At 38.4% G+C, this 13,056-nt stretch overlaps 1 protein-coding gene across 1 annotated transcript in view; it reads left to right on the top strand.

Annotated features, from left to right (window-relative positions):
• Positions 1 to 13,056, top strand: part of UBE2R2 (ubiquitin conjugating enzyme E2 R2) — a 92,103-nt gene that overhangs the window by 72,400 nt on the left and 6,647 nt on the right. Inside the window, exon 3 of the mRNA XM_045562967.1 lies at positions 3,646 to 3,743. Within this exon, the coding sequence (XP_045418923.1) occupies positions 3,646 to 3,743 (98 nt within the window). The remainder of the gene's footprint in view (positions 1 to 3,645; positions 3,744 to 13,056) is intronic.

Here is a 13,056-nt window from a genome sequence, read left to right as displayed (position 1 = left end):
TCTTAACTTTAAGTCTTCACATTTATTTAGTTCTTTTAAAATTTCTTTGAGCAATGATTTGTTGTTGTCAGTGTACAAGTCTTATACTTCCTTGGTCAGATTTATTCATTGCTGGTGTATAGAAATAAAACTGATTGAGTGTTCACTGTGTATCTTATAACTTTGCTGAATTTATTAACTAGAATAGCTTTCTTTTAGATTCTTTGGGATTTTCTATATATAGGATCATGCCTTCTGTCAATAAAGATGGTTTTACTTCTCCCTTTCAATTCAGTTCCTTTTTTTCCTTTTTCTTGTCTAATTCCTCTGGCTAGAAACTTCTACTACAATGTTAAATAGTCATGAAAGTGAGTATCCTTGTCTTCTTCCTGATCTTAGGAGGACAACTTTCAGTCTTTCACTATTGAATATGATGTTAGCTTTGGGTTTTTCATAAATTTCCTTTATCATAGTAGGATAGTTCCCTTCTATTTATGGTTTTTTGAGTGTTTTTATCATGAAAGTGTTTGATTTTGTCAAATGCATTGTCTGCATCGATTAAGATGCCCATCTTTTAATATGTCATTTCTTTTTTTTTTTTTGAGACAGTCTCACTCTGTTGCCAGGGCTAGAGTGCCGTGGCATTAGCCTAGCTCACAGCAACCTCAAACTCCTGGGCTCAAGTGATCCTTCTGCCTTAGCCTTCTGAGTAGCTGGGACTACAGGCATGCGCCACCATGCCTGGCTAATTTTTTCTATAGTTTTTAGTTGTCCAGCTAATTTCTTTCTATTTTTAGTAGAGACGGGGTCTCGTGCTTGCTCAGGCTGGTCTCAAACTCCTGAGCTCAAACCATCCACCCGCCTCAGCCTCCCAGAGTGTTAGGATTAGAGGCGTGAGCCACCATACCCGGCCTAATATGTCATTTCTAAATGCACATCTGTTCATGTTATTCCACTACTCTGAATTTTTATTTATAAACACATTAAACTCTGAACCAAATAACTTACTCCTGGCCTAATTTTTGTGCTCTATTCCTCATCAAAATTGGGTTGTTCACTATTGGGGTAGGTAGAATGATGGTCCCTCAAAATGTCCATATCCTAATTTCTGGAACTTGTGAATATGTTAGGTTCCATGGCAAAGGGGAATTGAGGTTGCTAAACAGCTGATTTCTTAAAAAGGAGATTGTTCTGGATTATCCAGATAGATAATCACAAGGGTCCTTATAAAAGTGCAAGAGGGAGACATAAAATTAACTTAAAGGAGATTGTGACATTAGAAGAAAGGCTGAAGGAAATGAAACATTGCTTTGAATATAGAGGATGGAGGCCAAGGGCAAAGGATGGCTTTTAGTATCTTGAAAGGGCAAAGAAAGGGATTTTTCTGTAGAGTCTTAGGAAAGAAATGCAGTGCTGCAACACAATGATTTTAGTCCTGTGAGAGACATGATGGACTTTGACTTACAGAAAGATAAAATAATAAATTTGTCTTATACCACTAAGTTTGTGGTAATCTGTTATCATAGCAACAGAAAACAAATACAAGTACCCAACCATATTTTATTCTACTGTTTATGATGTTGGTTTATTTCTCCAGATAAACTCATGTCTGAATTTCACAGTGGTTATTAAAATTTACTCATTATTTAAGGCCCATCTCAAAGCTTCCTCAACCACAAATCCTTTCATTTTTTCCCCCACCTCACCTCCTGTGTATTCTCTGCCCAAATATCTTCTTTCTTCTTCTTTTTTTTTTTTTTGTAGTGCCTTTTTATGGTCCTTTTGATACCAAACTATAATACAGAGGTTTGGTTTATAGTATTTGGTGTTCATTTTATTAAAACTTAATTCTTTTAAAAATGTTTTATCTTGATAATGGTTATTTACATAAATATATATTTCCATTCATACATACTTGTGTGTGTCTAAATTTGGGTTATACATGTAAGATTTTTACGATTTAGTTATACCTCCAATTTTGTTGTTTTGTTTTTTTGAGACAGTCTCGCTCTGTTGCCTTGGCTAGAGTGCAGTAATGTCATCATAGCTCACTGTACCCTCAAAGTCCTGGGCTCTAGCGATCCTCCTGCCTCAGCCTCCCGAGTAGCTGGGGCTACAGGCATGTACCACTGGCTGATTTTTTCTATTTTTAGTAGAGATGGGGTCTCACTCTTGGTCAGGTTGGTCTCCAGCTCCTGACCTCAAGTGATCCTCCTGCCTGAGGAGGATTCCAGAGTGCTAAGATTACATGTGTGAGCCACGTTTTTTTTTTTTTTTTTTTTTGAGACAGAGTCTCACTCTGTTGCCCAGGCTAGAGTGCCATGATGGCAGCCTAGCTCACAGCAACCTCGATCTCCTGGGCTCAAGCCATCCTTCTGCCTCCGCCTCTTGAGTAGCTGGGACTATAGGCATGGGTCACCATGTCCGGCTAATTTTTTCCATATATTCTTCATTGTCCAGCTAATTTCTTTCTATTTTTTTTTAGTAGATATGGCGTCTTGCTCCTGCTCAGGCTGGTCTCTAACTCCTGAGCTCAAACGATCCACCCGCCTCGGCCTCCCAGAGTGCTAGGATTACAGGCGTGAGCCACTGCGCCTGGCCCCAATTTTTAAAAAATATAACTCTTACCTTCCATTTTAGACAAAGGCCCAAGAGATAAGTGACTATTTTACTCACCTTGTTTTTCCTGTTGAATAGCGTTCTGTATTACATTTGGTTGCAATCTGTATGTGTTTCAATTAATCCAAGTGTATTTATGAATTAGGTTCTCTAAGTTTATGAAGCAAAATATAATAACCATAGTGAAGAGTTACTCTAATCATATACTGCGAAATTATAGTTTAAGTCGTTGTGAGGCATATTTTTGGTTTATGTAAGAAATAGTTATTGATACCTGTGATTGATATCAAAGACAATTATAGCATCTCTCCGGGCAGATTTAAAGCAAGGTCAGATTTTTTTCTTTCTTTTTATGTACAGATGTGTCTGAAAAACAAAGGGATATTATATTTAGCTGTTTATCAAGATTCTTGAATCTTAATTTGTCATTTTGCCAATTTGTTTTTACGTAAGTTTGAGAAGGATTGTATTATAGGCATAGTGTTTCTTTTTTCACTAAGAAAAATATCTTAGCGATTTCATGATATTAAGAAATGTTTCAGCCAGGCATGATGGCACACGCCTGTAATCCTAGCACTCTGGGAGGCCGAAGCAGGTAGATCGTTTGAGCTCAGGAGTTCGAGACCAGCCTGAGCAAGAGCGAGACCCCATTTCTACTAAAAATAGAAAAAAAATTAGCCAGTCAACTAAAAATAGGAACAAAAAATTAGCCAGGCGTGGTGGCTCATGCCTGTAGTCCCAGCTACTCAGGAGGCTGAGGCAGAAGGATCGCTTGAGCCCAGGAGTTTGAGGTTGCTGTGAGCTAGGCTGACGCCACGGCACTCTGGCCTGGGCAACAGAGTGAGTCTCAAAAAAAAAAAAGAAAGAAAGAAATGTTTAATACTTCTTTAAGTTTGATTTTGAACATGAAGAAAATGCAGAATTGTTTTCTCTCTTAAGGAAAAGAAAGCAAGTTTCAAGGAATAAAGGGACCTTCGGTGGAAATGATATGCCTTTTTCTATATTAATTTTTGAGTATTTATCGAATATGATGTTTGTGTCTCATAGAATGGAGATGTTTGCATTTCGATTCTTCATCCGCCTGTAGATGACCCACAGAGTGGAGAACTGCCCTCTGAACGGTGGAATCCTACACAGAATGTGAGGTAAGGTATCATCATATAAGGAAAAATCTTGATTTTTGGGGTGAGTCTGAGTCTCCTTATTTTCTTTCCCCCTAGTAAAGTAAGATTATATATTGTCTTTTATACATAAGACAATACCTATACATAAGAATCCTTCCAGTGTTTGGTTGTTTTGTCTTTAGCTTTAAGAAATATGTATGCATCATTTTTGTTTTGTCTTTTTTGCTGTACTTATATAAATGAATCTGCAGAGGTATATGCATCATTTCGAAGAGTTGTATTTACTGAACAATAATGCATGTGATTCTCATTTTTCTGTGTTCTCTTCAGAAGAGATTTTCAAGTCTGAATTCTTCCTCTTACATCGTCTAAGTTCCAGCCTGCTTCTTTGGGATGTCGTGACTTCTGTGTTTGTTGCTTGCTTCCTTATATTAGGATTCCTATTACTTTTTGCAGAAAAACCTTAGTCTTTACAAACTTAAAATTGACCTTTAAAAAAATTTATTTTTATTTTTTTATTTTGAAACAGCCCTACTCTGTCACCCCAACTAGAGTGCAGTGAAGTCATCATAATTTACTGCAACCTCAAACTCCTGGGCTCAAGTGATCCTCCTGCCTCATCCTCCCTAGTAGCTGGGAAGGCATGCACCACCACTCCTGGCTAATTTTTTCTATTTTTAGTAGAACTGAGGTCTTGCTCTTGCTCAGGCTGGTCTCAAACTCCTGGGCTCAAGTGATCCTCCTACCCCCGGCCTCCCAGAGTGCTAGGATTACAGGCATGAGCCACTGCACCCATCCTCCACTTTTTGCCTATTATGAATAATGCTGCTGTAAACCATGTGTACAACTTTTTGAGTGGTCATATATTTTCATTTTTGTGGATATAGTTAAGTGTGGAATTGCTGGGTCATATAGTAAGTGTATGTTTAACTTCTTGAGGAGCTGCCAGGCTGTTCTCAAATGTGGCTGTACCATGTCACATTCCCACCAGTATTAGTGTTCTAATTTTTCCATATCTTCTTTAACACTAGTTATTGTCTGTGGGTTTTTTTGGTTTTTTTTTTTTTTTTGAGACAGGGTCTCACTCTGTTATCTGGGCTAGAGTGCCATGGCGTCAGCCTAGCTCACAGCAACCTCAGACTCCTGGGCTTAAGTGATCCTTCTGTCTCAGCCTCCTGAGTAGCTGGGACTACAGGCATGTGCCACCATGCCCAGCTAATTTTTTCTATTTTTTTGTAGAGACGGGGTCCCACTGTGTTGCTCAGACTGGTCTTGAACTATTGTCCTCAGTCTGCCTGCCTTCTGCTCCAGAAGTGCTAAGATTACTGGCGTGAGCCACTGCATCTGGCCAATTGCATATTCTTTGGTGTTTTTATCATTAACATTTAACATTAATACCATTTGATATAATTAATGGACCAATATAAATACATTATTACAAACTAAAGTCCATACTCTTTCACATTTTCTTAGTTTTCACCTATCATTTTTCCATTCCAGGATCCCATGCCTGATAACCACATATTTAATAGTCACATCTCCTTAGGCAACTCTTGACTGTGACTTGTTTTAAAGAACTTGATAGCTTTTACGGGTACTGATAAAGTATTTTGTACAGTGTCCCCTGGTTGGAATTTTTCTGATATTTTTCTTATGATTAGACTGGAGGTATAGTTTTGAGGAAGAAAGATCACAGAGGTAAAGTGCCATTTTCATCACATCATATCTGGGGTAATTGCTATCCACATGGCTTATTAACTTCCATTATCTGGCTGAGATAACGTTATAGGTTTTCTTCACTGTAAAATTACTGTGCCCTACATTTCATTCTGTACTCATTAGAAGGAAGTCTCATGCACAGCCCACACTTAAGGAGTGGAGAATTATACCTCCTTGAGGTCAGGATATCTATATAAATTATTTTGAATTCTTCTGTACAGGTTGATCTGTTCTTCCCCATTTGTCTGTTTATTTCATCATTTGTTAATAATTTTTACTGGTCTGAAAGCCAGTTTCCAATTTTATCAAAAGCAAAGAATTGGAAGCTTCTTGACTTAAAAAAGTGGCCCTTCAAGACATCAGATAGCCAAAGAGGTTCTTGAGGGTATACCAAATGACTGTTGATTATGCTGGTTACTCATTCCTTTAGGTAACTTGTTCAATCCAATATATTTTGAGATAGTTGCGAAAATATATATATTTTGGATTTCAGCACATCTTGCCAGTATATTGTTTAAATCAGAAAAAACGTGACTTCCTTTTTTAATTCAAATAAATGTGTTGCTACACTGCACCGTGACAACCATCATTCCTCTGAATTCTAATTCTCATGTAGATATATAAAGCATAGGGCCTTGCCATAGTTTATTACTTCTGTGAAATAAGGAATCACCACATAATTTCTACACTTTCTACTTAACGTCTTTTTTCTTCTTTTTTTAAGAGACATAGTCTTGCTATGTTGCCCAGTTCCTGGGATTACAGGCATTCACCCCTGCATCCAGCTGCTTAACTTTAAGGGGACTCTCCCTCAGGGATGATGTATTTCTTAGCAATAAACAAAGGATGGAATTAGTTTACTATAATGAAAATATAATTCAGGCAGTCCCAATCTATACATATCTGAACTTATTATACCCTACCATGTACCAAATTGCTCCTTTTAAAAACACTACTCTGTGCTTTTAACAAAATTATTCATGAGATAGGAAAAACTGGGATGGATATTTGTAAATTTCTGTGTTTTTGCACTCTTAATGTTTCATCACCACTGGGTAGTGGACCATAAGAATATTTACCATGGGTGAAAGATATGCATTTCTTTTGAAAGAGCAACTGTGAGAAGGGAGGGGGGAAAAAGGAGAATTGATATATTTTATACACCCCAGTAGTATGTGTATATTAGTTTTAAGACTATTGCTTTACATAAAGATATCTTTCATGATCATTAACAAAATTAGTATATTTTCTCCTTCCACAACTCTCATACCCCTTACGTCACACAATTTTAGCTGATGATTTATACCTTCAAATTTACTTACATCTATTACTTATTTTTTTAGCATCAAATTATAATGACATTCAGTTATAAAAGAAAAGGAAATCAGCATACTCACTCTATTTCCTATTCTCTCTCCCCCCTTTCCACTAACTTTTTGTGTTTTTTTTTGTTTGTTTTATCGAGCCATGGTCTTGCTGTGTTGCCGAGGCTCTAGAGTGCAGTGGAGCAATCATAGTTCACTGCAACCTCAAGCTCCTGGGCTCCAGTGATCCTTCTGCCTCAGCCTCCCGAGTAACTGGGATGCCAGGTGTGCACCACCATGCCTGGCTGATTTTTTTGTTTTTTTGTAGAGAAGGGGTCTCGGTCTTGTTTGGGCTGGTCTTGAACTCCTGACCTTAAGCCATCCTCCCTCCTCAGCCTCTCAAAGTGTTAGGATTACAGGCATCAGCCAGCTAGCCTGGCTTCCTTTTAACTTTTAAGAATTGTTTATTGTTAGGGTTGTAAGGTTTATAGTCTGTACTGTTCTATAACATAATCCCAGTTTCTTTTATTTTTATTCCTACTGTTAAATGGATTGTTCGCTGCCCATTCTCTTACTCTGTCTGATCTATTTATTGGCTGTAATTTGTCCTCTAGTAATTTCTCTAAGAATTGCTCATAGGAACCAATATTATATTCCCTGAATTTTTACATATTCAAATGGTATGTGCTCATGTATGTGTATGTGTTGCCATTACAATTTAAATGAAAATTTGGCTGAGCATAAGGTTTCAGGATCAAAACTTCTTTCCTTGAGGATATCTGCATTTCTCTGCTGTGTTCATTGTTGCAGTGGAAAAGTTTGGCTACCCAGTTTTTCTCTCTTCCACCCCACTTAGGTGACTTGATTTTATCTCTTCTTGTTTCATTTTCTGAGATCTTTTCTCAACCCTATTTGTGGATTCAGTTTTTCCCTAGAAAACGGTTGCATTGTACCCCATTAAAAGATATTTTGAAATCTTAACTCCCAGTAGAGATTCAAAGCCAAGGAATATCAAGTATTGCTGACAAACACCAGTATCTAGGGGGAAAAAAAAGGAACGATTCTCCCGTACTAGTTTCAGGGGGAACATTAAGCTACTCACTTTGTAGTGCTACGTTATGGCAGCCCTGGGAAAACTAATACAGACCAGGGGTTTACTTTCCAGCTTTCTAATTTGAACAGGCCGAAGCCCATGTCTCCTATCTCTGTGTGGATTTTAAAATCCCAGCACCTAACCATTAGGCCCTATTTCTAAAGTTTAATAAATCTTTAATGTGCCAGAGTATCAGTTGGAATACACTTTTCTGGCTGTGAGCCATCTCTTAATTTTTGGCACCCTGTCTTTCTTGTTTAGTTCTATTAAATACATATTTTAAAATTTTTATCCTGGCTGGGCATGGTGGCTCACAACTGTAATCCCAGCACTTGAGGCCAGGAGTTCGAGACCAGCCTGAGCAACAGAGAGAGACCCCATCTCTTTAAAAAAAAAATGTAGCCAGGCATAGTGGCATGCACCTGCAGTCCTAGTTGGGAAGTTGAGGCAAGAAGATCACTTGAGCCCAGGAGTTTGAGGTTGCAGTGAGCTGTGATGATTCCACTGTATTCTAGCCAGATGACAGAGCAAGACCCTTTCTCAAAAAAACAAAAGTTCTGCTTCTCTTTGTGTAGCAGGAAGAGGGTAGATAAGTTTTCATTCCACCATGTTGTCTCCTCCTTCCCCTGTTTTTATTAATGTTCAGTTTCCCCAACTCAATTTTTGGTTCACTTGATGTAGTACTTTGTGTCAGTAGTTTGGGTTTAGGCATTTCTCGATGCTTTGTTCATTTGTGGACTCCTTAATAAAATCCTAAACCTCATTTCTCCTTTACCTTTCTCTGTAGCTTGGATTGGTCTGTTCAGACATTTAGCAACATTATGTGTGTAGCCAAGATTTTGCCTTATCGTGATCCAGGTTTCTCAAGTCTGATTTTAAGTCTGGTATAGTCCTATAAATATAAATGATTGAGGAATTTTGTAGTATTTTCCATTATTTCTCTGAATGGCATTAAAGCAGTTTTGAAGTTTTAGACTTGGCTTCTCTTTTATGAGCTGAATTTGTTTAAAGGAATTTAAGTTTAGGGCTGGGCATGGTCGCTCACACCTGTAATCCTAGCACTCTGGGAGGCTGAGGCAGGAGGATCTCTTGAGCCCAGGAGTCTGAGGTTGCAGTGAGCTATGATGACGCCACTGCACTCTACCAGGGGCGACAGAGCGAGACTCAGTCTCAAAAAAAGAAGGCCGGGCACGGTAGCTCACGCCTGTAATCCTAGCCCTCTGGGAGGCCAAGGTGGGTGGATCGCTTGAGGTCAGGAGTTCGAGACCAGCCTGAGCAAGAGCGAGACCCTGTCTCTACTAAAAATAGAAAGAAATTATATGGCCAGCTAAAAATATATATAGAAAAAATTAGCCGGGCATGGTGGCGCATGCCTGTAGTCCCAGCTACTCGGGAGGCTGAGGCAGTAGGATCGCTTAAGCCCAGGAGTTTGAGGTTGCTGTGAGCTAGGCTGACGCCATGGCACTCACTCTAGCCCGGGCAACAAACTGAGACTCTGTCTCAAAAAAAAAAAAAAAAAAAGAAGAAGAAGAAGAAAAGGAATTTAAGGTTAACTATATTCTATCTGTTATATTAACAGATTTCTTTTCTTTTCTTTTTTTTTTTGTATTAACAGATTTCTGGATGAGGCATGAAAATTAATCTTACACTATAATTAATGAGCCCTGTTCTAGATTAGTTTTGAAGACCTCAGTTTCATACTTGTTTGTTATTTTGGGTCCCAGTAAAGTGTATATTATAATAATGTTCCACTTGTCTGAATATTGTTTTTAGAATTTCTTTTACATCTCATTTTTTTTATCCTAGATTCTTACATGATTTTAATTTTTTTTCCTAATGAGGAAATCAGGATAGAGTTTTTGCTGAAGTAAGAGATAACTAGGTAATTTTGGTATGTCAAAGCTGTATATTTTTAAAATTTAAGACATCAGGTTTTATTAGTAGTGTAAACAAGGATAATACCTACCTCGGTTGTTGGAAGAATTAAATGAATAACGTATGTAAAGCTACTAAAATAGTGCAAATTACCTCGTTGACTTGGGTCACTGCTATTATTTTCAAATATTTTTATGGAATTTTTTTTGGGGGGGTCAAATGTGAAGTAATCATTTGCTATTAGCAAAGGAATCTAATTTTTAGTTCCTCATGTTTATTTCATTTAGCTGCAGGGAGACGTAATTGCTAGATGCCTATATCATAACCAGTTTATTTTAAGTAGCACAGAATTTATCTTGGTTGCTAAACACATGAAAATAGATAATTGTTTTGACCATTTTTATTTTAGATATTTTATAATGTACCTTTTTGGGGGGGAACATGTCATATGTAGCAAATGGTGCATTTATGAACTATCTTAATAGACTTTAAGAACTGTTTTATATTAATAATAAGTATTAAACGCTCTGAGTTTTCTTTTTCACTTTTAAGTATGACTTAAGGACATGTTTGAGGCTGCCGTGCCTTCAGAAATAATTGTATCACATTATTTTGACAAAATAATTAGATAATGTATATGAAAGGTTTTTAAAAAGTGTTTTGGAAGATTTGTCGAAAAATTGGACCAAAAAAATGCCAGGTTGTCCTGTTAGTATGATACCGGTGCTTGTTTTTCAGCACTAGTAGTAACCCTAGAATAGAGGAAGTGGTAACTTTAAGATACTGGTAATTCTTGTTGAATGTTAAATGTTTACACTCCCTCTCTCTTTGAGGAAACAAGCTTCTCCTTTCCTCACATACAAAGCCTTGGACAAGATTGTTCTCATTGCATTCTTGTGCTACCTGGCTAAATCTATTGCCACTACCCATGGGAATTTAAGATTTTTATCCTTTACTTCTCTTACATTAAATACACACAGACTCTATCATTTGCCTTACTTCAGCTTAAAATATTACGAACATTTTTTGTTTTAAGATAGGCCTACTCAGGATGATCAGTTGAGCCCAGGAGTGTGGGGTTGCAGTGAGCTATGATCATACCACTGTACTGTAGAGTACAGTGAGCTCTGTCTCAAAAACAAACAAACAAACAAATAAAAAAAAAAAACCCTCTACTTCTCAGTTAACCCAATCCTTTGTGGCAGAGGATTCCTTTCATACTTACCTGCCCATCTAAAACCGCCTTTGGTACTTTGGGTACCAGAATCATTTTTTCTCACTCTGGGTCCCCAGGCCACCTAATCCCTGATTTAGGGACATTCCCCAAACTCAAAATCAGAATTGCTTTCCCTGCTTTTGTACTTCTTTGTTTAGAGGCTTCAGAACCACAACTAATTATCTTTGAATTGTACCAAAGATCTTCATACACAGCTTTATAGTGTGTTTGCATTGGAAATCATTCACTGCTCTCTTGCATTTTTTTCTTTTAGTTCTGTGTAATCTTTGGATATTCCTTCCATGTGGCGATCTTTTGGTGTTTCCAGGGGCAATAGGGGTGTTTTGTATGCTAAACCTCATCTGCTTAGAATACCTAGTGGTGCTCAGAACTCAGGAAAGCACTACCTAATGAGTAAATGTGGATTACTTTTCCTTGTCCCTTTTGTTCCCGTGTTATTTGTCCTGAGGCAAGGGCAAAGGGGGTTTTAAGTAGTAAATTGTATTTTCTCACAGATCACAGTTATGGCACTGAAATATTAAGACCTAAGATACAAGATGTAGTGAAGATGGGCAACCTTTTCTCTTTTGCTCCTTTGCTGCTAAATTCTCTAGGGTGAGCCACTGTCTAAGGGTTCTGGGCTCCACATCCAATTTATGGGTGGCTGTAGGAAAACATCAGTAGAGGTGACATTAGGGGTCAGCTCATCCTGTTGTGGAATCTTGGCTGCTGCATAGCACTAGTATCTGAAAGCAGTTCCATAGTCACATGTGTTTGGACAATTTCTTCATGGCCAGCTGTACTCAAGTACATTGTTTATTACCTCAGTGGACCTATTCATAAAATAGAGTAGCACATGGAGGGCTTTTGTGACCTGAAGAAGAGTGAGGGACTCAAATTACTTTTAAGACCTTGATCCTATCTGTATCATAATATCTGGTGAGTAGTAAGAGTTAGCCCAAAGAGAAAAGCAAGAAAAACATACTAGAATTATAGGGATCCAGAGCATCAGCCAACTAGTGTCCACTAAAGACCCAGTAGTTTGCTACCTCTTAGGGGAAGCCAGCATATTTCTTTTGGAAGAAGAGATCCTCAGGCCTCCCATTCCCAGGGGCCCAGGATTAAGTTCATGGAGCTGGGGGTAGTGGTGGTGTGAGGGTTTTTTACAGAATTGGCAAATTTTAAGGAGTGGGCTATGTTGGCAAAACAGTAGAGTTGGGAGGGTAGAGGCCTGTTCTTTCCACAAGTCTTTGGTTAGGATGTACCTAGTGGATGCCTCTTCCTGGTGGATGTATTGAGATCCATGTTCTATCCAGAACCAAGTGGGAGCTTTTGGCAGGGGAATGGGGGACAGGAGTGTCCCTCCTTTGCTTGCAGACTTTGCTATAGAGTTCATAACTGCTTTCTCTGAGTTATGTACCATCCCCAGAAATACCTGTCATACCTGCTGTATGCTCTGGGGTAGGGAAGTGGTCTTGGAGGGGATTTGCTTCATGTTGAAACATTAATACGTAGTGTTTTCTTTGCCACTGTGAAAAGATACAGCAGGGGCCTAAACTGATGAACCCAATCCAAAGAGGCCATTGTTTAGTATGAAGGGTCTCTTCTCATGAGTAGGGGAGGATATTTTCCTGCCTAGTTGTCTCCATAATCCACCGAAAGGGCAGAGAATCAAGGACACTGCCCCTAGCATTAGGGGGCAAAGTAGGCAAGATCAGGGGGAATAGCTGTAATCCTGCTATTCCTAGGGCTCTTTTAAGCCCCATTCTGGGCTAGTGTGGTTTTATTTATTTGCTCCCTTGATTTCAGCACATTGGGTCACAGTGCCCTCAACCTACCAGTTTCGTTCTGTGCAAAGGATAAATTTTTTTGTGTATTTAAAATTTCCACTGTTTAAGCTAATATGTGCTAATTTTTGTGCATTTTAATCTGAGACCCTCATTCCTACCTTGCATTCTCAGGGATATACCAGTCAGCAGCAGTTTCAGCACTGCCACAGAAGGAAGTGTTATATTTGTTATAAGAAAAACTGTGTAATATGTGAACCCATTAAGCTACTATATTTTACCATTTGTTGCCCCTTTTTCCCAGTGATAACAGGCTTAATTGCTGTAATGTCCTCTTTAA

This window comes from Lemur catta, chromosome 10 (genome assembly GCF_020740605.2).
Source record: "Lemur catta isolate mLemCat1 chromosome 10, mLemCat1.pri, whole genome shotgun sequence".
NCBI classification, from domain to species: Eukaryota; Metazoa; Chordata; class Mammalia; order Primates; family Lemuridae; genus Lemur; species Lemur catta.
The sequence above is the reverse complement of the archived record's forward strand: the minus strand, read 5'-3'. Positions and strand labels throughout refer to the sequence as shown.